Source organism: Sceloporus occidentalis, unplaced genomic scaffold (genome assembly GCF_023333645.1).
Source record: "Sceloporus occidentalis isolate IW3139 unplaced genomic scaffold, rSceOcc1.0.p SCAF_3, whole genome shotgun sequence".
NCBI classification, from domain to species: domain Eukaryota; kingdom Metazoa; phylum Chordata; class Lepidosauria; order Squamata; family Phrynosomatidae; genus Sceloporus; species Sceloporus occidentalis.
The window spans coordinates 28534258-28562100 of record NW_028316983.1 but is presented as its reverse complement, the minus strand read 5'-3'; the positions used below and the strand labels follow the sequence as shown (position 1 = coordinate 28562100).

Below are 27843 nucleotides of genomic sequence, written 5' to 3'. Positions count from 1 at the left end.
AAAACAAATGATGGCTGTTTTTAGGTTTAAGACATCAGTAATCACATTTCAAAGACAATTAAGGAGCACAGTTTTCCTTTTGCTTTAATTGAGACCTCCACATGGCTGTACCACATCCATTCTTTTGTAATTAACAACTGCATCAAGAATGCATAGTAATTGGTTTGGTACATAAACACGTCAACCATTGTCAACAATATTTGCCACAAAGGTTGATTGAATGAAACATGGTCTGTCTCTGAGCATTGTGACTCTTTGGAGATTCTCCCAAATGGAATTTCTTGAGTGACCTCATTGTACAATAACATAAATCTATACAAATTTGCATGGTTTTGATGTGCTTTGTAATCAAGTGGGATTAAAATCATTCATATGTCTTCAAAGTTCAAATATACAGAAGTGGAGGGGAAAATATTATCATCTGTTCTATTTCTGATTGAATGCTCGGTATGCTGATGCTTATGTTTGTCAGCAGAAATCGCAAGAAAAAGAATAGTGAAATGTCAGAGATATGCAGAAATAAAAAAATGGGGGAGGGGGTAACAAAAAGTGATTTCCAAAGTCAAAGAACAAATAGAAAAAGGGTGCATATGTCCATGTGCTTGGATAAGTTATTTTTTAAACTACAACCATTAGTTGCCTACACTTGTTGAAAACTGCTGAGAATTGTAATCCACAAAATGAAATTTCCCAGGCTCTGCTCACTCTGCTTTGAAACTGCTGTTCTAGGCTCAGGTAGGTAAGAGGAAGGGATGCCTTCTGGTAAGTGTCAGGGATTAGGTTGACCATTAAAACACAACCCTCATGCCTCTTTTCACAAAAGGAATGGCTTCTTCCCCTTTCCAGAAAACAAGAAAAATAGCAGAAAAGTCTTAAATGCAGAACAGTGGTGGCAGCTGGAAGAGCTGGTCAGCCTCTTCCTTCTCTTTATTCATGCTTGACCCAGTGTTGGTGATCCTCCATCACTACACAGTTACCATGCTATGATTCCATGTTAACTGCCATAGCAACATCCTGTGGAATCCTGGCCTTTACAGTTTAGGGAGGGATACTTAGAATTCTCAATCACAGAATTCTAGTGCTGCCACAAACTACAAACCCCAGGATTCCATAGGATGCTGCAATGGCAGTTTAAGTCTGCTGCCACACTGCAGAATGAATGCAGGTTAACACTGCTTCAACTGTCATGGCTTCATCCTCCATCCTTCTCTGACAGAGAAGCTACAAATCTCAGAATTCCATAACATTGAGCCATGGCAGTTAAAATGGTGTCAACCTGCATTAATTTTGCAGTGTAGATGCAGTTTAAGTGAAAGTTAACACTCAAATTTAATGTGAAAGGGCCCTTGGCTTATTCTTCCCATCTGAAAGACAACAGGAAATATTCTGCCCCTTGCATCTGAAGAGGAGACAGATGATTTAAGTCTTCTTACTGTTACTCTACAACAAGGTTTCTCAAGCAGAGTTCCTCTAAAACCCTAGGGTTCTATGAAAGGTCTCTAGGGGTTCTGCAAGAGATTGTGACTGGAGAAAACAATAATCATTTGTTTTAAAATGTAGATATAATAACTTTTATGCAAAATAAAATGGTCAAGAAAGTCTGCTCTACAAAATCAAATTTATCTCCAAAAAATGGTTGTAAATAGGAAGACAAAATGGCTGATAGCTTTTGTTTTTAACAGGACACTACTACGTCTGTCCGGATAGGTCTTATGATGGAAGAAATGATCTTCAACCTTGCAGATACACATCTGTTCTTTAATGACTTGGAGGTAGGGATTGTATTTTTTAATTATGTAGTTCTTATTATTTCCTTCCCCTTAACCACTAGAAGTTCAACAATTTCGGGGGGGGGGGGTTGCTTCTCTGTGTTTCGTTAATGGGTAAAGTACATTATGACCAGATCCTGTTTTAAAGTTGCAGTTCATGTGTCTTTACTCCATGATAATTTGAATGTAAAAGTAAGTTTATAGTAGCACTCATAAACAGGTCTCAAGATTATTTGCTAAATACTGTTGTCAATGCTTTCTGGAATTTGCTATTTGTTTCTTAGAATTTTTAAAAGTTTGTTTGAAAATATTTTGAAGCTGGAACTTCATGTACTTGAGGCCCAGTTTTTTAAAAAAACATTCAAGAGTGGGTGGAGCATGGACAATCCTTTTAAAATAAATGGCAGTAATTCATGATCTAAATTGGCAATGATTTCAAAAGCCAGATAACAAATTAGCCTTGGGCTCACAGAGTTAGTTCTAGTGAATGAAAGCTTGTGTTCCCTATAAATGACTCTCCCTTGTCTGCACAAAACAAACAAACAGAACTAAGCCATTATTCATGTCCATTAGTCTGTGTAGTAGTTAATTGTAAAGGGAGAAAAGTGGTGAGGCTAAAACCGTGAACCAGGTGGTGTAGTGGTTAGAGCTTTGTAGTGGGCTGTGGGAGATCTAATTGTAATGACACTGAGCTGTGAAACTCTCTGTATCATCATGAACCAATCATGCATCCTCTTCACATTTCATAAATGAAAACCAGGACATGTGGCCAAGCAATGTCAGAGTATTATCAAGATGGCAAACATTATTAATGAGAAAGAACACACAACCTAGTAGAGGCTATAGGAGTTTGCTTTTGCCTGAGCCTACTGGGAAGGGCAAGTTTCAACCCTCTCCTCTTCTTTCTCCCCTGCTAATTGAGTATAAACTACTTTTGCATTTTGAACTCAGTTTGCAGCAATCGAAGTAAGCTGAGGGCAAAGGGGGAAAGTGAGACAATGAGAGAGAAATGGATACATTTTAAATCAGCTTTAAAAAGTAAGACAAATTAGGACAGTTGGAGGGTATCCATACACACTCTCTCTTTCTCTCTCTCTCTCCCTGACCTACCCCACAAGATTGTTGTGAGGATAGAGTGGGGAAGAGGAGAACCATACATTCCGCTATGAGTGTATTGTAACACAGTTGAGATATAATTGCAGAAAAAGATAAATAAAACCAAGAACCAGCAGTCCTGTCTACAGCTTCTCCATGTCATGGGCTCTCAGAATGACATCTTGGAACTTCTTCAGTCAATCAATAAATCACATTGTGTTCCCGTTTTCTGTAAACAGTAAACCCAAAGCAGTTCATAACAAAACAAGATATAAAAATAACAATAATGCATTCCTGATTGGGGGGGGGGGGAATCAACCCAGTTTTGTAACTAGTAAATAAAGTATCTGGTGACCAAACTGCACTACCAGCAAAAACAAATTGAAAAATCCTTTGGCTGTGCTGATTATCATCAGCAGTAGGGGGGGGAAGGCCTTTTAAATTGTTTTAGAGCAAGGCAGAGCAAGGAGATGTACAGACAGCCCCTAAGGGAAGGCACAATGCTGCCCCTTTCCTAGCCAGATTGGGACTGCAGCAACCGCATGCCATAGCCCCAATCTGGCCTTTCAAGGGCGCAACAGTCACAGTGCCACAGCTATATGGTGCTTCTTTGGTGCTCTGTCATCCAGATGCAGCACTGGAGGAGCACCATGATGCTGGATGCTATGTGGAGCAGTGTGCAACGCCACGGTACCCTGGGGGGCAGAGTTGGGGTGTGCGTCATGTGGCCATAATGGCCAGTCTGAAGAGCCTACCAGTTATGAATCTCAGGTGTAGGAGCCAGCTGTGCATTTGCTGATATTTGACAGCAAATTCACACAGTGTTTTACCACATCTCTTCCAAGCTGAGGAGGAGCTCTGCTATCACTAGTATTATCTAGGTGTTGCTAGGGAAAGGGTGAAACGTTGTCTGGCTAGAGACCAGTAGTGATTCCCAGTCTCTAGTCTTCAGGTATGTTTAACTTCAACTCCCAGAAGCCACAGCCAGCCAGTGGAATCCAGAATCTCCAGCCAAGAAAATGTTAAGAACGACTCTTATCCACTTATGGTCATCTGTCTGGGGACTCTGGACAAATTTTGCCCATGAATGCCCAAGACATTTCCATGACAGACCACTTTAGATTCTATTATGAGCAGTAGTTAATATGTCCATGTTAGCTGGATGTGATTCTTATTTTTATTGCATGTGCATACATGTGGTGAAAGGGAAGCCATAGCAGATGTGAATGTGGTACTTACTTTGTTGATATTCCTGTTTTATGGTTGCTAAACCCAGCTACGGAAAAAATGTTCAGACAGTGAAAAAGCAATATTGGAATAGGGACAACAAAAATCATGTGAAAATCATTTGCATTCTTGTTCTGTGAACACATACTGGGCTTCCCATGATTCAAATAAGAGACAGCGATCTACTCCAGAACACCTAAAAATTAATATATGTGCTGTAAAGTCTCGACTACTATGCAAAAAATGACCCCTGTACTCCTGGGGGTTGTTATTTCCTAGGCTTGACATGGAAACACAAAACCGTAGATAATAGCAAATCCTACTGAAATGAATGATATACAGATAAAATTGACCATAGAGTCGCAGTGGAAGACCTAGAGATTCCTGAAAAGAACACTTCTCTAGGCATTTCTAGGTCCTCCAGTGCATTCTCCAGTGGAGAATGTAGAAAATGCCTAGAGAGAATTTTTTTTATTTTATTTTTTTGGAAATGGATAAGTGAAACCATGGGTACTTGTCCCGTGGTTACATGGTAAGTGAAACCGGGGGTACCGGAGGAGTCATACTGTAGTTGTTTCATATTAGATTTAACTCCATTCCAACGAGTGAGAGTGGCATGTGGTCAGAGCCTTGCTGGATTGCACCAATTTTGTCCAGCATCATATTTCCTACAATGGCCAAGCAGACTCCTTTGGGAAGCTTATAAGCAGGGCATGAAGGCAACAGCCTCTCCAGATGTTTGTCCCAGCAAATGTTATTCAGTGACATTCCACCCCTAAACCTAGACATTGTAGCCATTGAAACACTTTATAAATTTGTCTAATCCTCTGTTAAAGCCATCTTAGCTAGAGGCTATCACAATGTGTTATGGCAGCAAATTCCACAAATTAGTTCTGCCCTGTGTGAAAAAAGACTGACTACCTTTTGTCTGTCCCAAACCTCCTGTCAATCAGTTTTATTATATGAGCCTAGCTTCTAGTGTAATTGAAAATGAAGGAAAAGATTCTCTGTGTCCTCTTGAATGCTTGCTTCTCCTTACTTTCCTTCAGAACTTGGTCACTTTAAGATTTTGGTTTGTCACAAGACTAACCTGAAGAATCAGAATGTACAAATTACCATAATAATAAAAGTGTTCAGATTGCATCTCTTTTATAAACCTTATTTGATCTGATGATATCTGTCCAATTGGGTTGTTGTTGTTTGTCTTCAAATCATTTCTGGCATATGATAATCCTAAAGCAAAAGCTATAATGGGATTTTCTTTTCAAAATTGGTCAAAGGAGGTTTGCCTTTGAGGCTGAGAGAGTTCATTGTTACAGGAATTACTATTATCTAAGGCAAATCCACACTTGCTGTATCTGAAGCAAATAGTAGAATGGGACTCATTCCTACTTAAAAATATGTGATAGATGATAGTTAGAAATTCTGGGAGAAATTGATTGGTAAAATCTTATTAGATGTCATCTCCATTTTGCAATGGATTGAATACCCCTGAAAATTTTTTCTTTGTGATGAGGCGTGAATTCTCAGAAATATGACAGTAAACTCTTCAGATAGTTTCACATGCATGATCTATTGTCCTGTTGTTCCTTTCCTGTCCATGGCCACTGGCCAACTTTTCTATCCTTCTCAGACATCCAATAGAAAACATGGCAGGGACCATTTATACCTACTCCAGGACATTCTGATAAACCTAGCCTGGATCAAGGAATGGATCTGCTGCACACTCACCCATTCTACCTTTCCTCCTTGTCCTCCGTCTAGCTGGAAATTTCTTTTAGTAACATCCACATTGGCAGGATGGATTGTATGCTTCTCTAGCTGATCTTACTGTAGCTGTGTGTGCCTGCTTACTACAGGCAAGGTAAACAGCAACTGCCTCCCGAATCCCTTGAACATGTGTGAGCAACCAAATAGAGAGACAGGGTGGCCGGGGGGAGGTGATTAGTCATTGACCTGTAAGTTTGGCCACTAAAATAGAAATAACAAAAGTGGAAGCTGGTGAAAGAAAATGTCATCCTTGGAGGCATTTTGGAAGAAAAACTGAGATAGTATCTAAAAGGCTCAAAATGTTTTTGCTTAGTTATTCCAGGTTTACCTGACCTTGTTTCCATTTCACGTGTGCATATTATTAGTTTTGAATAAAAACTTTACCAAAACATGATGGAATGTTCCTTTTTTTGTGGTCTAGAAATCTTGCTTCCACCACCACCCCAATTATTTCTGCCTCTTTGAACAAATTTTCTATTGCAAAAATGCCTTGGAACACATGTACTCTGTTAACTGAGGTTTAGCTATATGTTGTTTTTCCATTTCTCTTGTATCTTGTATGTTTGTAATCACACTCATTGTATATTGGCCTCTTGCATATAGAAGGGAAGTTATGTTTCAGTGAACAAACAAATAATAGACACTAGGTTTAATTAAAAAAAAAAACCTGAAGTTTCAAACCTGGTGGTTGCATTAGATCCAAATTCTGATGTTTGCAAATGTGATGAGAACATACAGCAAACTAAGAGCCCTGGCTAAGGTGATTTTGGACTGCCTCACCACAAACCAGAAATTGCAGAGCTAAAAATATGTGTCATTTACCCAGCTGGACCAGGCAGTTTGCATCTTCTTTTAGCTAAGATGTCCTTGCCACTAGTTTCAGGAGGATGGTGCAGTGCAGGAAGGAGAACTCTGTTCTAATGATTTGGGCACTTGTTTGCCCAAGCTTATCCCACATCATTATAATAATTACAATGAGAATTTCCACTTGCTGTATAACTCAAGGCAAAGTAGAGAATACATACTGGAAGAATGCTCAAGCAACCACCATTCTACCCTGAATATACCTGATTTTGGAAGCTAAGTGGGATTGATCACAGTGTAGGCAATAGTAGTAGTAGCAGCAGCAGTAGTAGTTATTGTTGCTATGTGCCTTCAAGTCATTTCCAATATATCACAACCCCAACATGAATCTATCATAGGGTTTTCTTGACAAGACTTGTTCAGAGGGAGTTTGCCTTTGTTTTCCCCAGAGACTGAGAGAGTATGGAGATTATCACACGGAGTAAAAACACCAAAATAGATTCGGAATTGCAATCTCAAAACAGGGTGTTATCGCATGTAAAATTGCCATCACTGCTGCAGGGCGGCTACAATCCAGGTCTCAGCCGTACTCATCTGGCCGTTTTGCAAAAACGGAAAGCTCCTGGTTTTGCAAAGCAGCTGTCTGAGCATGGGTGGGACCACCGGCAGTGGTGGCGATTTTACATGTGATAATACCCAGTTTTGAATTTGCAATCCTGAATCTATTTTGGGTCTTTTTCTCCATGCGATAATCTCCTGTGACTTGTTCAAGGTCAGCAAGGTTTCCATGGCTGAGCAGGAATTTGAACCCTGGTCTCCAGAGTCATAATCCAACACTCAAACCACTACAGCACTTTGGCTCTGTTTGGATGGAAGACCAGTAGAGAATAACAGGGATTTCTCAAAAGGAATCCTTTATGAAACTGAGTTGAGCTGTTACTGCTAGAAAAGAACCCTGCTCAAAACCCTAGAGTAGTGTTGGGAAACTCCAGTAGGTCCAGGGACCAGTTTTCTTTCTCAGGGTCCCCCAGAGGCCACACAGTAACTTCCAGAAGTGCAAGGGGGGGAGGGGACAAATTTGAAACTGACCAGGAGTCCAATTCTGGTTTTTGAAAACCTGATGCTAAAGAGTATAAGGGGCCCTGTGACCCATTTAAAGGGTGAATCTCCATTTCTGCCAGCTTTCAGAAGTTGCATTTCCTCCTTTTCCCCAGAAAACCCATGACCCAGAAGACTCTGGAGGGGAAGCAAAAGTAGTCTTGCATGGGCACCTGTGGATGGCCCCAGGGATCCACTTTGACCTTCACTCCAAGAGCTGCTGATCCACTGAGGGTGCATCTACATTGTACAGTGAAAATAATATGGTGTGACACCACTTTAACTACCATGACCCTATCCTACAGAATCTTGGGATTTGTAGTTTTGTGAGGCACCAGCACACTTTGACAGAGAAGGCTAAAGACCTTATAAAACTACAAATCCTAGGATTCCATAGGATGGAGCTACAGCACTTAAAGTGGTGTTGAACTGTATTATTTCTACAATGTAGATGCATCCTGAGTTAACACAGTAGAAGGCAGCAGGATATGTTCCTGTGTTCTGGTTTCTATGCCTATCATTGTTTATTTCAGACCAAAGAAATCTAAAAAAAATCAGGCAGGCACTGTGAGTTCTTGACTGTTTGGCAAGATAACATTTGCCATAACCATAACAATGCTGTACTGGAAGACAAGGTGCTCTCAGATGAGACAGAGCATGGTTACTGGCCAGTTGTATCCATTGTAATATTTTAGAATTAAAGTCAATTCACAAATTCCACCAAAAATGTTTTAAGGGTCCATTTAAATTCTTTGTACCTTTTAAATAGCTGTGGGGGCCTTTGCTTAAAGGTGCATCTATACTATAGAATAATGCAGTTTGACACCATTGTAGCTTTAATGGCTCCATACTACAGAATCAACAAATTTGGAGTTATGTAAGGGACCAGCACTCTTTGGCAAAGAAGGGAAAAGACTGGTCAAAACTGCAAGTCCCAGGATTCCATAAAATGGACTTAAAGTAGTGTCAGACTGCATTATTTCTACATTGCATCTACACCCTGAGACTTATGTGAATAAGAAAGGGCATTTTCACCCATTTCTCAATGAAAAGGCCTCCCACAGTAGCTATTGGCATAAGGCAAGGAAGCCCCATATGTGTTAACGGAATTATCTCTCCAATGCAAGCAACGTTTTTTGGGGAAACAGCACAGAGGAGAAGTATTTTTATTCATTGTGATCCCAATTCTGATTGGATTTCCTCATCTACTAATTGAAGTTTTTTATATATATAAAAGCATACATATATTTTCTGTATGTTTCTGAGTACATAGATTGTCAGAGATTTGAACCAAGAGTCATTTGATTCACAATTAATGTTCATAAACACTGTAATGTCTCAGTTTTGGGAGAATCACTAGCAACAAATATTGACAGAAGTAGAGGGAGAAAGTCTATTTTTAAAAGTTAAATCTAGAAAGATTCTTTTAACAGGAAAACACAAATGGCAGGCCTCTCAGAATGAAATGGATAATGTTCAAGGCCAGCCAACATTTTTGGCGCCTGATGTGAAAGAGTCCAAAAGCACCTCTGTATGTACTCATGTATAAGTCTAGAAATTTTAGTCAAAAAATTGCTCCCCAAAACCTGAGTTGACTTATCCACGGGGTCAATATAAATATTGTACTTTAACTCTTATTTTAAAAAGGAACTGTCCTCTATCCAATGAGCTCTGATCTTCCTCTAGTCTCTCATCCACCCAGCCTTTAGAGCAGAGGTTCTCAAACTTGGGTCCTCCAGGCATTTTAGACTTCAGCTCCCAGAATCCCTGATCATTTGGGCAGCTGGCTGAGACTTTTGGGAGTTGAGGTCCAAAACATTAGGAGAGCTAAAGGTTGTGAACCACTGCTTTAGAGTGAGTGCAAACAGTTATGCCTTCTGGATTTTGTAAGTTCTTTGGCATTGTTTCCCTTTTCTTCATCCTTTACATCTTTTGTTACAGGCCCCTAATTTTACCCTCGATTTACCTACGGGTCATATCAAAATTAATAATTTTGGCCCTTATACATGAAGTCAACTTATAGTCACATTTATATGATATAATGAATTAAGTAACAAGTTGCTGCCCTTTCATGACACCTGAAATTAAGTGCTGCTGTCACCTCACTCTGCCATTGTCTTGCTTCTTCTGTGTGATCAAATAAAACTTTTATGCCCAACATTTGGATACAAACTGTTTAAATTATCCCTCAGAACATTTATATTTCAAGGGGTCAAACTAGACAAAGCTAGATGACCAGCAACCCAGTTTAAAAAACTGAAACATGGCTGTCTGAGAATTTGATAGGCACACTGAAGGAGATATCTGACCATTTTCTCAAAGGCCACTTTTCTGAGCATAGAAACATAGGAAGATGACTTAGGAGTCAGAGTTCTGGTCCATCTGACCCAGTGTTCTCAACTCTGGCTGGCAGCATCTTTTCAAGGTTTCAGGCAGGACTTTTTCCAGCACTACTGGGATATTTTTCATACCATAAATACCCTGAAGGTACCATGTGATCTTGGAAACTACTCAGAGTCAGTCTTGGTTAATACTTGAATGGCAGACCACCAAGGAATATCAAGTGCTGTAGGCTATATTTCAGGGGAAAGTATTTCCAAACCACCTCTAAGTCTTCCTTGCTTGCTTTTGAAATTCATGAAGTCACCATAAGTTGACTGGCAATCTAAAGGTACATATATACACAGTTGTACCAGGATATTGTAGGGATCTAACATTAGAACTTTTGGATGTAAAACATATAATGCGCTTCTGAACTATGTACTTTCTTACTCCCCCTGCATCTACCTTCCCCCTTTCAAAGAAAGAAGTATTTTTCCCTGCAGGAAAATGTAGCCAGGAGAGAGGAATTTGATCAGAAAAATGACATAGGGAAAGGGTTGAGTAAACCTGCCTTTCCTGTTGCCCCAATCTTTTAGGGTAAACAGAAAACACTAGGTGACCATTCACTCAAATCTGGTATCTCATCTAATTTGGCCTAATTGGATTCTGATGGGGGAAAAGAAAAGGAAGAAAAGCAGGCAGAAAGATTGATCACTGTTTTATCTGCCAAGTTGTGGCATGCTGTAGCACCATCAAGTGGTATATGATAGTCATGCGAGATTGGTTAGCTTATATCTACACAGTAATCAAAAACTATATCTATCCAGCATATTTACTTGTATGTTAATATGTACACAAAAAGAGCTTATGAGATTGTAGAAAGGGGAACCATGAGAGGAAGGGGAATATAGCCTTCTATCCTAGATCCAGGTAAAACAGCCTCTTTTGTTAGTTTGTTCCCAATAAAAAATTCCACCTTGTGAGATCAGCCTTGTACACGTATGCCTGTATTTTGAGGTCCTCTGCTCCTGCTTGTGTAATTGTATTGGTGTTCCATATCCATCAGTTAAATAAATTTGACATTCCCCAGTTAAGGTCAGTTTTCCCATACTGGGAATAAAACAAAGACTAGATGCATTCCATTTCAAAACAGTGCTTTAAATTTGCAGCTCAAACTCCAAAGAAAATGTTCATTTATTTATTTCATTAATTTATATGCCACCTTTCTCCTGGAGTGGGACTCAAGGTGGCTCACAGATTAAATTCATTAAAACTTTATCCATCCGATTTTAAAAACAATTAACATCATTTCATTTAAGCAGTATAAAATTACATTAAAAATTCAAAAGTTAAAAACATAAACACAGCACACACCCCAATGAGAAGCCACCCTGAAAGTGAAACATATTAAAAAGCCTGCCTGACCAAAAACATCTTTACCTTCTGGCTAAAGGAAAGCAGGGAGAGGGCTAGCCTAGCAGGAAACTACAGGAAACTAAAATAAAACAAAAAGATGTAAAATATTTAAGGAATTGGAAGTTGGGACAATTGTTTAGCTCAAATAATGATAAAAAGAAAGGTGGAGTCTCCCTTTATATTCAAAATAAAATCCCTGCCAAGGAATGTTTTAAAGATCAGGAAGGACATTATGTGGGTGTCAAAGTAAAAATACAAGACCAAGAAATTTTGATGGTAGGTAGTTTGCTGTAAACACAGAATGTCAAAATGTTTTTTCTCCAAATAATGAAATATACATCTTCTTTTGTGAATAGCACTGATACCTTTAATATTCCAAGAGCAAATTTTAATGTTCATCATCAAAATAATTCAATAAAATACAAGTAAGTAAGTCAAGAAGTAAAATAAAATTTCAAAATCTCTGTACACAAGTTACTATAATGTACTTTCTCCTTCTTCAGTAGTGTCTCCTTTATTAAAAATTTTGATCAGACTCTGTTTCAGCCTTTTTCATATCTTCCTCCTTCTGTCTGTTCATTTTTTCATTATCATCCTTATTCATCTTGGCTTCTTTTTATCTTGTTTGAGCTCTTGTTTCCATATTATCTCTTCTTTCTCTTTCTTGTCTTTGAAGTTTTTTATAGAAATTCTCAGACTTTTCTTTCGTATTTAATTTGTGTCTCCTTTGTCTTACGCAAATGAGACTCCTTCCAACCGGTCCCACGCATACTTTATATTATGCTTAGATAGCAGTTGTGTTAGCGTTTTATATTCCTGCCTTCTTTTTAATATAGCCATCGAAATGTCCTTTAAAATGCCAATAGGTTTTTCTTCAATTGTAAATGTATCTGTATAACTTTTCTGTAATATCTCTTCATGAACTTTTGTTCTTGTTAAACAAATTACAATGTCTCTAGACAGTTGCCTTTCCTTAGCTAATAATGAGTTTACGTGAAAGATCTTATCCATATCATATTCTAGTTCCACTTCCGTTATGCCAATAAAATTGGCCAAATATGGAACAACAGTTTGATAAAGATTTTCCTGTGCTGATTCGGGCACCCCGCGGAGCTTCAGGCATCTCTCGCAATATCTCAGTTCTTGGATCAAAGATGTATTTTCTTCCGACTTCTGTCTGTCTGATATACATTTCACATTTTCTTCTAGACTTGTTGTTTTAGTTCTAAGTAAATCAACATCTTTTTTCAAAGTGGTGATTTCACTGGAGATTGAGTCAAGTTTTTTTCCAAATTTTTCCAGCCCTCTATTGAGGTTTTCACTAGTTTCCTTTCTATTATCTTGCAGTTCCTGCCAGATTTCTGATTTGAAATTCCGCATTTCCTCAACTAACATTTGGCTTGAGTCTATTTGTTTGTTGGCCATATCTGTAGAGCCTCTTCTGATCTGCGTGGGTATTTGTGGTCTAAATTGTTGTGGTTTCTGGTATGCTGTCATCATCTTACACAAAATACCTTATTTCACAGTATTATGGCTTGAAATACTATTATAAATGCATAGAAAACAGTCCAACATTTGTTACTACAGTGTTAATCTAGTGTGTTATTGTTCTCACAATATTATGATATAACTGTATCACACAAACTGCAGTTAATATAAGTCAGTTAAGTAAGAGTGGAGGATATACAAATGATGTTAATACTAATTTTACTTTTCCCTAGAGACCTTAGATAAGATAGCCTATATTGAATTAAGGTAAAGTTTAACACTGTATACTTTGACTATGCTTCTCTTCACTCCTATTCTGTTTGCAGTTAACAGTGTTGCCACATTCTTCTACCCAGCCTGAAAATATTAAGAATATTTAAACTCCCATCAGTAAGCTTAAAGTAGTGTATACGCGTTCACATTTCTGATATCCTTAAAAAGAAAAGATTAACACACAGTTCTGGTCCCACACTTTTTAAAATATGTTCTATCTTAAACGAGGCAACGAAGTGGAACAGAATGAACTACTTCCAACTACAGTAAATACAGTCTTTTAGATGATCTGGACCCAAGCTGTATAGGGCTTTATAGGTCATGACCAACACTTTGAATTGGGCCTGGAAACAAACCAGTAGCCAGTGAAGCTATTTTTAATAAGGGAGTCATATACATATAGTAAATTAGAACCAAGTGCTAATGGGACAGTATAAAATATATATTTATGTGAGGGCCAAGCAGTTTTCATAACATTACATTTGGGACTATGAATAACAGAGAACTCTTCCTGAGTTTGAGATTTGCTGGGGAAGAGGAAGAGGAGATTTGGATGGGTCCGTCTGAACCAGCATGATGTACTGAACTAGGGAGATTATTGCATTACAAAAAAAAAACACCTTATCCCCAATAGGATACAGTCGCATTTTGAATTGCATGTGAGTCTTGTTGTACACATAAATGTCACTGCTGCTGCCAGACGACTGCAACCCGTATGCAGCCCGGCTGATTTTCAAAGACAGGAAACTCCCGTCTTTGTAAATCGGCTGGCTAAGCGCGGCTGGGACCTGGGTTGCATGTGGATTGCAGTCACCTAGTGGCAGCAACAGCATTTTTGAGTGCAATAAACTCGCTTGCAATCCGAAACACGACTGTATCCCATTGGGGATAAGACACAGTTTTGGTAATGTGATAATATCCTAGGACTCTAAGACACCAGCATTTGAATCCCTGTGCAGTTGTAGAAGCCCCCAACTGGGCAAACCACACTCTCTCATCCTTAGAGAAAAAAAGCAATGGCAAAACTAATATATCATCAAGAAAACCCTATGATAGGGTCACCATATATGAGAATCAACTTGAAGTCATATAACAACAGCAATAACAACAACATGAGAATCAATCAGAGCCAGAGAATTACTTTACAAAATGCTTTTATTTCTATTACCATATGTGCATTTATGTGCACAAATGTGTGCATACACATGTGGAAATTTTGTACAGGGCCCCATAAACTGTTTGACCAGGAATGGAAGACTCTGGTACTAAAAATACACAGTGTCATTAGTTAGTAATACTTCTAACTGCTGTAACATACAAATCTTCAAAGTTTCAGCTTTCACAGCCTATGAGTCAGAATCCTCATGCTCTTTGAGCCCATAAAATCCAGAATTTCACTGAGCGCTTGCTATCTCCTGTTTATATCACTTCACCTCTGATCACCAGAGAGACATTACAGCACCACAGCAAATGTGCTGGGCAACCAAAAATGGTTCTTGTGGTTTATTTTAATTACCCACATGGCCTGTATGAAGCACACTAATCACACAACCCTGTGAGATCTCAGCATATCAGTTAAAGCCACCACATGTGGAGCCTGGACTAGGAAATGTCCTCATTACCAAACTTTATTCAAGCAAAGCTGGAGTCTTGTATTTAGCCACCCAGATGTTCACATCCTCCTTTTCTTGCTTACCAAGGTCTCTAAAGCAAAATCTACAAGAATGAAAAATTAGTCTAGTAACCAAGTACTGTAGTAAAATATGGTCTACATTCTTGCCTTGTCCAGTTTTGCTATGTTTTACGCCGTAACATGATAGTGTCGGTCGGTGGACTATGAGGTAGTGTCTCACTAAGTGTCATGGTATTTTATTAAGTCAGAAATGTGATAGCTACTGTTGTCAAGCTTTAGCATTCAGAACAATTCATTCACAAATGAGAAAAGCAGATCCTTCCACAAATGCCTTTCCCCTGACATAATTTTCACTGCACAGTGCAGCTGAAGTTGAGTGGGCTGCCACAATATTATTCCAGCATGGCTTACACCATGTCACATGCACGGTTGTGAATGTTTTTATCATTTTGGTGAGGCATGTGTGTGAGTGTGCCAGCAGAAATGTGCTTTTGATTCTGTTTTCTCAAGACATGTTTGTAGAGTCAGCCCTCACTTAAAATGCAGCCTGAATATGACTAAAGAAGGAAGGAACTAGAGATATAACCATAAGTATGGAATTATTGGTATATCAGATTTGCCTACAGCAGAAGATGGTATTTTTACAATGCTCAAGCAAGTTAAATAAAGATCAGTGTGTCTCTAACATGAATCTTTTCTTTTTCTTTTTTCATTCTAAAACAGTTGTGCCAAAGGATGTAATGTAAAATAGTAATGTAAAATGTACATGGATTTTTTTGAGCTATTAATCCACATTGCACACAGTGTAAGATGCTAAGAGATAGGTCTCAAACCAGAGACTCCAGAAGGCAGGAACTATCACAGCATGGAATGTTACTCTCAGAAATTCCCAGCCAGCATTGGCAGTGAATTCTGGATGTAGTGATTTAAACGTAAAATTTCCGAGCTCTGACACCTTATCTCATATAACACCAGTACTCCAATTCCTTGGCAACCCTAACAGATGACATTCAAGAGGAAATCAAAGATGCTATCTAGGATGCAATACTAACCCACCTCAGTATTATCAGATGAATTCATAGTATCCTATTTTTGGAGAAAGCCAGGATATAATTTCAATCAATCAATAAAATAATCTGCAACCAAAAGATCATATCCAAACATCCAAAAAGTTTGGGTTTCAGAAACAGTCTGAGCAACGGTAAAAGAAAGTGAGTCAGATTGCTTTTTCAGGTATACTTGAGACCCATAAAACATGAAAGCCAAAACCACAATCAATATAAAGGCAGTATCACCCAAATACAATTCTTAATCCCAACTAGACGGAACCTATTTAACTAATGGAATTTGTATGTGTTGAGTTACATAGTTTACTGATTCAACTGTGCTACTTTTCCTTGAAACTTAGCAGTTAGATTCAGATCTATATGTTTAGGTTGTAGCTACTTTTAGTCTCTGATAAGCATCCATTTATGCTTTATATTTTTATACTTCCATATTTAACATATATTGGCTGGCATCTTACATCAAGCAGGTAGACCATAACACTCCACCTGCTCAATTCTACGTTCATCCCCCACATAACGTTCCGTCTTTCTTTGAACAGGGCTCAAGAGGCTATCCTCTAGTCCAGTAGTTCTCAAACTTTGGTCCCCCAGATGTTTTGGACATCAGCTCCCTCATTGCTGGCCAAGCCTGCTGGAGCTTCTGAAAATTGAAGTTCAAAGCATCTGGACGACCAAAGTTTGGGAATCACTGCATCTAGTCTTTTGCATCCAAAACCTCGCTCCCTACACTGCCAGCAGCTCTGAAGAGAGAATGCTGCTGCTTACAAGTGGAAAGAAGAAGAAGAAGGGAGACAAGCCAGGTTATGAAGAACTGGCTGATCTTGGCTCAGAGGGGCAGAAAAGGAGTGTAGGTTCACAAATGAGGTGCATTCTCCTTTCACTTCCCCTCAGACCTATCTTGTCTGACTGCCTCCCCATCAATAAGTAAAAATGGTCGCCCACCCCAGGGCTTGACAGCTGTTGTTGTTGCTGTTGTTGTTGTTGTGTGCCTTCAAGTCATTTCTGACCTAAGGTGAACCTATCACTGAGTTTTATTGGCAAGATTTGGCATTGCCTTCTCCTGAGGCTGAGAGCATATGATTTGCCCAAGATCACCCAATGGGTTTCCAAGGCCGAACAGAGAACTGAACCCTGATCTCCTATTCCTGGATGTTTCCTGATCTCCAGAATTGTAGTCCAACACTAAAACCTCTACGCTATGCTGGTTCCCTGGTGTGGTTATACTGACTGGGTATTCTGAAACTTGTTGCCCAAAAAAGGAACATTTCCAAGCTCTTCATAAAAATTTTAAAAAATGAAAATTGTACTGCAGCCCTTTGAGATTTTGACCTTCCAAGATCATTGTCTTTTCTGGACTCAGCCTTTGCTCTGGTTCTTTCTGTTACTCTGTCATTTTCTCTTTAGGGTTGATCGGCACTTTCCTCCTAATGCAAAGCGCATCTTGGAAACATAAGCAGCCGCCTTATTCCAAGGGGTAGGAATTTACATCATCAAGATAAATCATCAAGAAAGAGGGGGGGGGGAAAGGGCAGATATCTGCATAAAATGTCATGTACCAATTCACAGGTCTAGACCCATATTTAAAAATAATTTTAATACAAATAGAATGCACCTCACCACAAATGGGATGACTTAGATGCCTATTCAGTGAGAAGAAGGTGAACAAACCCAAGGCCTGAGCTCCCTTCTTCTCATGATTCTTGATCTTTGAGCCAGACTTGGCCTGGACAGCCCTTCAAAGAGAAGATGTTTTTGTGACACATGGGCACCCTATGTTTTGAGTCACATCCTTAGTCCACCAAGCTTTTCTCTCTTTGTATTGATAAACAGCAGGATTCAGACAAAAGTGTTTCCCAGGAGATGTCAAGGATTAAACCTAGAAAATTCTGTATGCTAATCATGTGTTCTTTTATTGGGCTATTTCATGTGAAAGTATGGGATGGGTTATTTGCATGATGAGTATAGCAAGAGAGAAAGGAATAAATCTTCTGTGTGTGTTTCACACACCCACAAACACACACACACATATACATACAGTGATCATTTTTGTTTTGAACAACAGCCATATTAAATGAAGCAGTTTAAAAAATAAGTAATTTGACCAGCAATCTGCTCACTAATAGTACCATTAAATTTTATTAATAAAAGCCTTTCCAGTGTGTGGCTTCAGCATATTTCAAGGAGGGATTTGGGAAGTGGGGGACAACTTGCCCATTTGCATGTACTTTGCAGCATACTTTTTTTTTCCTGCTTACATAAAGATGCTTCCTGAGTCTTTAGGAATTTGGAATGTCAAATCAAATAAAGAAACCATTAAAACAACATTTTAAAAGTTTTTTGAGGTTGAGACCTCCTCCACTCAGACAATAAAGAACTTGGAAGATAAGATTTGAAGTGCATATTTTATAGTGGCTGAATTCCAAGTGTATAATATATTAAGGTGGACTTGGTTGTTGGTTTTTCCTCCAGTATTTGTCTAACAGTTTATAGATATGCACAAGGAATTGGGTTTATAGCAGCCATATTTTCTCGTTCCTTCTCTCAATCTCCATGCCTTAACACAGGGGTAGGCACTCTTTTTGAGCCAGGGGCCGGGTTGCTGTCCCTCAGACAACTGGGGGGCCGAAGCCAATAAATAAATAAATAAATAACTATTTTAAAAATTAAATATATAAATAAACTAGGACAAATGTAGGACAAAATTTTCAAATGGAAGACACTTTTTTAAAAAAATGGAGGACACACGAAAAAATTTGCTGATTTTTTAAAAAATGTTAACATAAATGCATGTTTCTGAGGCTTCTATAGACAATTGCCCCCCAAAGGCCCCGGTGGCAATCGGCGGCAGGACTGGGCTGGGGCCGGTCCCAAGGCCTCGCCGGGCCGGTTGCCTACCCCTGCCTTAACATCATGAGAAGGGAAATGATAACCATTCCCAATTTATTAATGTTGTCTGTATGAAAAAGGACCTTCTTCAGTCATAGTAGGATAGAAGTAGAATTTTATAAAGTAAGGTTGGGTCTTAATGTTGCCCAGTATAGGAGCCTCAGGAACCAGCAAAGAGAGGTGGGAAAAGACCCCATCTAATTGTATCCCAGTCAGTCCATCTCAGCCCTGGCACAGACCATCTCAGCCCCCCACCCCCCATCACCACCTTCCAGAGAGAGGAGAGGAGAAATAGCTGGGAGGAAGAAGAAGGGAAAAGCTAGCCACTTGAGTCCATCTCGGCCCTGGAACAGACCATCTCAGCCCCCCCCCCTCCACCTTCCAGAGGGAAGAGAGGAGAAAACAGAGAGGACAGACAAGGAAAATCAAACAAGTGCCAGAAAGCAGATGAGAATAAAATAAAGAAGGAAATGAGGTGGGGAGGAAAAAGGAGGAAGGAGGGAGCAGAAGGGTAGGGATGAAATCCTTCAACAATAATGGGGGGGAGAGAGGGGAATGTTAGCATTGAGCACAAGGAAGTGTAGGTGGTCCTCCTTGTGTAACCCCCCACCTAGAAAACCCTATGAGGAGGCATCAAAAGTGTCACACAGACACGACAAGAACACTAACAGAGAGAAAGATAGAAACTAAAGGAAAACACACTTGCAAGAGCAGCTAAGGGCAGTCAAAAATGACAAAGCAAGCAGTAAACACTCAGAGAGGCAAACCCCATCAGAAGCAGCACCACACAAAGCCTTTGACAGAATCGTTGAGAAAGAAGATAGGAAGAAAATCAATTCATTTAAGACGTGGTGCTGGAGAAGAGTGCTGAAGATTCCATGGACAGTCAAAAGGACAAAAAATGGGTCCTAGAGCAGATCAAGCCGGAAATATCCCTAGAGGCCAAGATGACAAGACTTAGACTGTCATACTTTGGGCACATCATGAGAAGGCATGAATCGTTGGAAAAGACAATAATGTTAGGAAAGGTAGAGAGAAGTTAAAGAGAGGAAGGCCACATGATAGATGGATGGACTTTATTAAAGAGACCATGAATATGAGTTTGCAGGAGCTGGGCAGAGCAGTAGAGGACAGGCGGCCTGGAGATAACTCATCCATAGGGTCACCATGGGTTGAGATCGATGCAAGGGTAGTTAAGAACAATAAACAGAGGGTGCAATCTCACAGTCAAAGATTGATATAGACCTTTAATCCCATTTAAATACCTGGACTATGACTCTGGAGACCAGAGTTCAAATCCTCACTGAGCCATGAAGCGCACTGGGTGATTTTAGGCAAGTCACATACTCTTAGCCTCGGGCAAACCCCCTCTGAACCAATCTTGCCAGGAAACCCCCACCCTAGAGGCACCATAAGACAAAAATGACTTGAAGGCACACAGCAACAACAAATACCTGAAGACAGAAAGAAACCTGAATTGCACATCCTCAGATCTAATATCTGGCAGCTGATCTGTTGGAGCAGTGCCTGCTGTATTATTTCCTCTGACACTTTTCATCTGAACTTGCAAATGTTACGTTTTGGACTATAACTCCCTGAATCCCCACAGCTAGCAGAGTCACTGAACCTTATTTTAGATAGAGTCAGATACATGTATAGGTATACCTCAGTCAACAAAGCCTCTGAGAAAGAAGCTTCTTTTTACAAAGTCTTTTTATGCCTGCTCAGCCCTCCTTCCTTCTTGTCCTCAGTCTAGCAGGAGGCTTTTTAGCAACATCAGCACTGGGAAGATGGTGAAAGAAGGCTAGGGAAACACAGACTAAACAATGTAATAAACCTTGAGCTGGGAAAGAGTGGGATTCTGCTGTAGCTAATTCTATTGTGTCTGTGGCAAGGTGTACACCAGCAACCTCCAGAATTCCTTACTAAGCCTGTGTGAATGGCAAAGCAGAGGGGAAAATCTAGAGCAAATAAGTACACCTCCCCAGCGATTCCCAACACATTAAAAAGGATAGATCTACCACTAAAATGGAAATCATAAGAAAAAATGCATATTGGTGAAAGAAATAATTATCCCTGAGTGCATTTTGAAAGAAATGGTATCTGGAAGGTTCAGCGTGTATCTCTTTACTCATGCAAGGCTTGCCTGAACTGTCTGTTTCATTTCACATGTGCCTATCTTTAGTTCTGAATAAAACATCTGCTGAAACATGTTCAAGCTACTCTTCTTTTTTGTGATGTAGAAACCTATCCTTATTCTTTCCATATTTTTTCTACCTCTGGTACCAAAATGTCTGTTAAAGAAGCAATAATGCTCAGAACACATGTACTTTGTTAACTGTTGTATACCTGCATTAAAGTGTTTCCAGTCAGAGCATTCCACTCACTAGTAGTTAGAGGCAGTTTACATCTATTCCTTCTTTTTCACCTTCATGGATTTTGTTCAGTAAGGGGAAAAGGCAGAAGAAGTAGTGAGAAAGCAGGGTGAATTACAAGTAGAGGATGATGTTACCTAAAATCCTCATAGGATTCTTTGAATATGACAAGCTGATGGTGTAATGAAGGACTCATATGAAACTGCTGCCAAACTGCAGAATTAAAGTTCGACACCACTTTCATGGCTTCATACTATGGAATCCTGGGATTTGTAATTTTTTGTGGCACCAGAAATCTCTGACAGAGAAGGAAATACTTCACAAAACCACAGATCCTAGAATTCAACAGCACTGAGCCATGACAGATAAGTGGTGTCAAACTGCATTAATTCTGCAGTGTAGATGCAGTGCAAAACAGCTTGTTAGTTTTTCTTAGCACTTCCTGCTTTTAAATAAGTTACAGGCTTAGATTTAGAAAGTACTAATAATGTCTTCTTCTTGAAACACAATGATTTTTCTTTACATGTTTCAACATTGCCTTGAATGAATAGCAGGCAATTTAGCCTTAGGTGAATAAAGAATTGTATAAGTGACTTTATTGTCTGAGAGAATTACTGTGTTTAACCACATAGTACTCATGTTCTGGGAATGTGGTATCTGAAATGTTGCTTGTAATCTGATTACTATAATTGACCAGAAATTGTTGGGGAATCTTTCCTCAGCTTGGTTTCTGTTGCACGAAATCTCTCCATTGTTGTTGTGTTTCAGTTTTTGGGTGGGTGAGTTGCTCTTTCTCTTAACAAAGAAATAGTCCTTTCCTGGCTGATTGCATTTTGGAAATGATTTTCAGGACTGTGACCAGATACATATAGATGATGTATCATCAGATGACAATGGGCAAGATTTAAGGTAAGCCATCTCTACTGCAGCATCTTGTGCAACCAGCCCCCAGCTATTTATCGATATCTGGAGAATAGCCAGTGGCATAAATGTATCTCTTGGATTTTGGTAGCCTTACATCCTTATATGTTGGAACTTCTGTGTTCTCACAAAGCAGTTAGCTCACTTTTTTATTTTCTTATAGCTGTCAGTTGCCTCAAAGGTGAATTAGGTCTGACTCTTTTTTGTTAGTCTCAACTAGAGTAGACCCATCAATTTATTTGTTATATGCATCAAATCCACATAACAGTGCCAGGATCTTGTATGTTTAAATTAATCTCCCTATGAGATTATGTTAGTATGTGCCTTCAAGTCACCTGTCTATTTATGACAATCCTATGAATTTCATTGTTTTTTCTTAGACAAGGAATACTCAGTGGTGGTTTGCCATTGCCTTCCTCTGAAATATAGCCCACAGAACCTGTTATGTCTTGGAGGTCCCCTTTCCAAATATTAATCAGGCCTAATTCTGCTTAACTTCCAAGAGCTGACAAGATTTGATGTCTTCAAGGTGTTTAGGCTAATTTTACGAGATTACATTCCTACCTCCTAAAAGCCAATTTACCTATTGGGCAAAAGGCATATTGCTCACTAGTGCCAACTCTTTGGTGTGGGTTATGGAAAAGACAAGTTGATGCAAATTTTGCTGCCTGAGTCAAAGGGCAAGCTGGCATTCATTCCATTCCATGTACAGAAGCTAACTTGATTGGCAGTTGAACCTTGCCTCAACACAGAAAACACATCCTCCACTGTAATAATAATAATAATAATAATAATAATAATAATAATAATAATAAACTTTATTTTTACCCCACCTCTCTGTCAAAAGACAATCGAGGCAGTACACAGAACTGTTCCTCAGGCATCATGATTATTTAGAGGAATCAGAGATATATACAGTTCCAACAGACAAGAATAACCACGAGCTTTCACTGTGGCTTCCTAGCACCTGCCAGTCAAGATGGTTGCCTCCCTCTATGTAATTGTAAGGCTGGGCTTGTGATTCAGAGTTATAAAAGCCCTCCCAGTTTCTAAAATAAATGAGGGTTGCATAAGAATACAACCGTCTTCTTGTGCTTCTTTTCACTAACATGTTAACAAAAGTTGAGTGTTGGACTATGACTCTGGAGACCCGGGTTCAAATCCCCACTTAGCCATGAAAACCCACCAGGTGATCTTGGGCAAGTCACGCTCTTTCAGCCTCTGAGAAAAGGCAATGGCAACCTCCAGCTGGGCAAATCATGTCAAGAAAACCCTGTGATGGGGTCACCTTAGGGTTGCCATAAGTCAGAAACTGCTTAAAGGCACACAACAACAACAACAACAAATGGGAACTAGATGTATATTGAGATGTATAACTGTGGGGGGGACAGGGGCCAATTTTTACACCCATGAACCCATTGTGGACTGCATTCAAATGCAAGTCATAATATTTATTTATTTATTTTAATAAATGCAGGGGCTCAGGAGGCTTCAAAGCACTGGCAAGCCAGCTTTGTGGTATGCAAAAGTAGAGTTCAGTGGCCTTGTGTTGCTCACAGGCTAACCCAACTGTAGATAATCATTCAGCTAAAGTACAAGCAGTAGTTAAATACTAGGCTAAAAAAGCAAACCAACACAAGGCCACTGAACTCTACTTTTGAGAAATGGGAGGGCAAAACAACCTTTTTTATCTGGTCTCCACTCATTGTCTAAGAAGGCCACAAGTCTGGAACATGTCCTCCCCCTTCTCAGTCTCTCCTCTTTTCTCTTTACTAGTTTCTGCATCCTAATGGGAAGTGTAGGTTATAATTTCACCCCTTCCCCTTCTCCTCCTTCCTCTGCCACAGCACATATAATTTCTCAGCAGATGGCTTTCACAGCTCAACCGCTGGAGCAAATCTTTGTCTGGGCTCTGGAGTTCACGGGGGAGTTGACTGGATGAGGAAATTAGCATTCCGCTACCGGAGGGTGAAAGAACTCTACAACACCTACAAAAACAATGTCGGAGGTAAGTGTCTTCCCAAACCATCAGGGAAATCACCTTCTCATCTTGCTGTTAGTCTGTACTTCAGACCGGATGCACAGAACTGTCTACGTATGTTACAATTTAGAAAGAGAGAAATTCAAAAAAGAGGAATTGTTTGGGCCATTAATTTCCAGTTATCCTGAGAGATGAATGGAGAAGGCTTCAGAATATAGGTCCACTGGGTGATGAAAGACCCTCCCTCCATCCCAACTGCCACTGGCCTGGCTTCACAGAAAGAGAAGAAACATTACAATGGGTCCTTGGTATTCACTGGGGTTTGGTTTCAGGAACCCTGGTGGATACCAAAATCCATGGATGTTCAAGTCCCATTAAATACAGTGGCATAGTAAAATGGTGTCCCTTATAAAAGATAGCCAAAAAAAAGGTTTGTTTTTTTGAATTTATATATATTAATATATAAAAATAAATATATATTTGGAATTTATTTATATTTTTAAAAAATATTTTCAAGACGTGAATGGTTGAATCTGTTGATAAGGAATCCATGGATACAGAGAGCCAACTCTATTTTCAGAAGCTCCTGAGTTGATGTACAAACTGTCACAGCTATGGGTGAATCTGCAGTGCAGAAATAATGCAGTTTGATGTGTGCCTTCAAGTCATTTTGAACTTATGATGACATTAAGCAAACTTATCATACGACTTTATCACACAGGGAAAATAGGGCAAAATTGGAGTTTAAACAGCTGATTCTCCCATTCAAAACACAATATTGCATTTTAGATTTTCACACATCACTATTAAAGAGGCTATAAAGAAGCAATAAACAGCAACACGGGGAAAATCCCCAAAATGATTTGTTGCTGTTTATTGCCTCTTTATAGCCTCTTTATTGCCTCTTTAATAGTGATGTGTCTGACAATCTTAAATGTGATACCGCGTTCTGCATGGGAGAATCGGCTGTTTAAAGCCCCGATTTTCCCCATGTGATAAAGTCCATGTTTTCTTAGCAAGATTTATTCAGAGGAACATTGCCATTGCCTTCCCCTAAGGCTGAGAACATGTATTTTTTTGAATATTTTCAAGCAGTGGATGGCTGAATCCATTGATAAAGAATCCATGGATATCGAGGGCTGACTGTATATCTGCTGGACTTAATCCCCTCCCACAGTGCCATCTCCTTTTCTTTTTGTGTCATGTTTTAATTAGGTTGTAAGACTGAGAGCAGGGATCTTTTTGTTGTTCTTTTACTTGTAAGAGTGATGGCATATAGAGTGATGGCATATTATTATTATTATTATTTGAATGTTGGACTAGAACTTCATAGGATGAGGCTTCAAATTCTCACTCAACTGTGGAAACCCACTGGATAAATTTGGGCAGGCCACACTGGTAGTGGGAAACCTCCCCTGAACAAATCTTGACAAGAAAACCTCAGCAAGGTTGTCATAAGCTAGAGTCAACCTGACAACACATAACAACAAGAAATAACATAGTGAGGCAGTTGCAGGATTGCTATCCTGTGAAAGATGGAAAAATGTAATCCTACTTCCTCAAAATGAGCCAAGAGTTGGCACAATTCTGGCATGCATACATTGAAATGGAAGGATAGGATATAAAATTTCTATATTCATACATGGGAGCAAGGCATACATTGAGTCAAGGATCACACCCATGTGTATACTTTTCATGCAGAAGAATTCTAATGTAGTCCCCAGTACTTCCAGTTAGGATTGTGGGTGGCAGAATTGGGAAAGGACTTTGAGTCTAAGCCTTGAGAAACTGCTGCCAGTCAAATTAGGTAATATTGAGCTGGAAAGACTAGGGCTCTGACTCTATTCATGGCACATTATAGGTGAAATCAAATAGGTATGCTGCCTTTGTCCATGTACAGTGAGTCCTTCATATCTACCTGGATTTGATTCCAGGACTCATTATAGATACAGAATCTTTGGGTGCTCACGTTCCATTAAATGCAATGGGATAGAGAAATCGTTTCCCTTATATAAAATGACAAACTCAAGGTTTATCTTTTTAGAATTTATATAGTTTTGAATATTTTCAGGGCATGGGTGGTTGAATCTGTGGATAAGGAGTCCGTGGATATGGAGGGCCAACTGTGCTTATGTTTGGGGGGGATAGGAGAAGAGGCTGTTCTCTCTTTCCCACTGGCTCTGCTAGTGAGCAACAGCAGTCAGAGCACTTATGGATGCAGCTCCTTCCCCTTGATTACCCAGTATCTACAGGGGAAAGGAACACCCAGATATGTTCCAACTGCCCTTGTGCACCAGACAAAAAAGGAGCAGATCCCACTTTCACCATAAGTTTGTACTTTTTCCCCTCTGTTTGTGAGAGAGGGGTAGCTAGAACATTCCCTAGCGTTCTCTTGCAGATTGTCAGTGGCCAAAGGAATGGCCCACAAGCACCATGGATGCTGTTTCCCACCTGGGTCAAGAGCTGTTGTACAGGGTGATCCAGGACATCTCCTTCCACAAGGTTCCCCCCAAATGCATACAAGTGGCTGGTTCATCAGGTTAGCTAGTACACCCTTTTAACATTTTCAGTGGTCATAATAAAGGCATTGCCAAATGTGAATTTTTTTCCTCACAGACCAGCCTCTCCCAATCCTTTTGGGAGAGAATTGATCCTTATAATTCCTAACATTGCTTCATTCCCCATTCTCATAAATGCATTGGTTCATTCTAAGAACACTGAACATGATTTTGAAAGCTTCACGGAGCTATTGATAAAATGTGCTTCAAGTCTTTAGACTGTTAAAGATAATGAGCTGGAAAGATGGACAGGTACCTTAACAATTTAAATATTCAGATTCACAAAGAATTGTCTTGACATCATCTATACCTGGAGCAGGTCTTTTGTACAACCCATGGACCTCAATTGCCCAATTTTGACACAAGGGGCAGAGAATCCCACAAGTGCCTCTTCCTATCCCTAGTAGTCAAATAGCTAATAATAGTAGTCATAGTAGTAGTAATACAATTACTTTGCTACCATTTCAGGCAAGATTTTCTGGCTGAGGCAGCTGCCTTCTTCTGTTTCATTTAGTAGCAGGGCTGGCCCTGCAAACATTAGTGGAAAGGAGAATTATTCATAGATCTGAGGGGAAATACACTCCTGGGGGGGTGGGGGGACCTGCCATTCACTTTCATAACCTCATCACAAAAACAGTGGGGAGCCCCACCTGTGCTGAAATCCAACATATCTCAGAGCAGATCTGGCCCAGCATTACCTCATCACATCTGTCATATAGGTAGAGCCAGAACAACCACCAAAAAGAAAAGTGGTAGAAATAGCAATTGGCCCTCCAGGTATTTTAAACTTATGCATTGTCTGCCTTTATAATCCAGAATAATGACCTTCCTGTGGTTATTGGGAATAATGGCTTGGCACACAACTTTTCTGGGGAATTGAGTTCATGGTTAGGCCTTTCCAGTCCTCTGCTTTAGCTCAGAGCATTGGCTGCTCTCTACAGTTTGCTAATCTACAGGAAATAGTCTGCAAACTTTAATGGTTATTGTTTAAGTTCTGTTCATGTTCTGCTGAATATGTTTTAAAGGTTCATATAAAATGGTAACAGCTGATAGAGGGTTTTGTTTTTTTAAACTCACCTCCAAACCCTGAGATCCTTTCTGGTTCTTAACTTCCATGACACACATTATTCAGGGGAATTGCAAGATTGCTGAGTCTTTAT

The 27843-nt window shown here is 39.6% G+C and overlaps 1 protein-coding gene across 4 annotated transcripts in view; it reads left to right on the top strand.

The window, feature by feature from the left end:
• The window catches only part of LOC149315685 (protein phosphatase EYA2), a 198943-nt gene that overhangs the window by 156084 nt on the left and 15016 nt on the right, over positions 1-27843 (top strand). For all 4 annotated transcript variants that reach the window (XM_089513900.1, XM_089513901.1, XM_089513898.1 and 1 more), the window contains 3 exons: positions 1683-1772; positions 22074-22132; positions 23992-24152. In XM_089513900.1, the coding sequence (XP_089370026.1) occupies positions 1683-1772; positions 22074-22132; positions 23992-24152 (310 nt within the window). The remainder of the gene's footprint in view (positions 1-1682; positions 1773-22073; positions 22133-23991; positions 24153-27843) is intronic.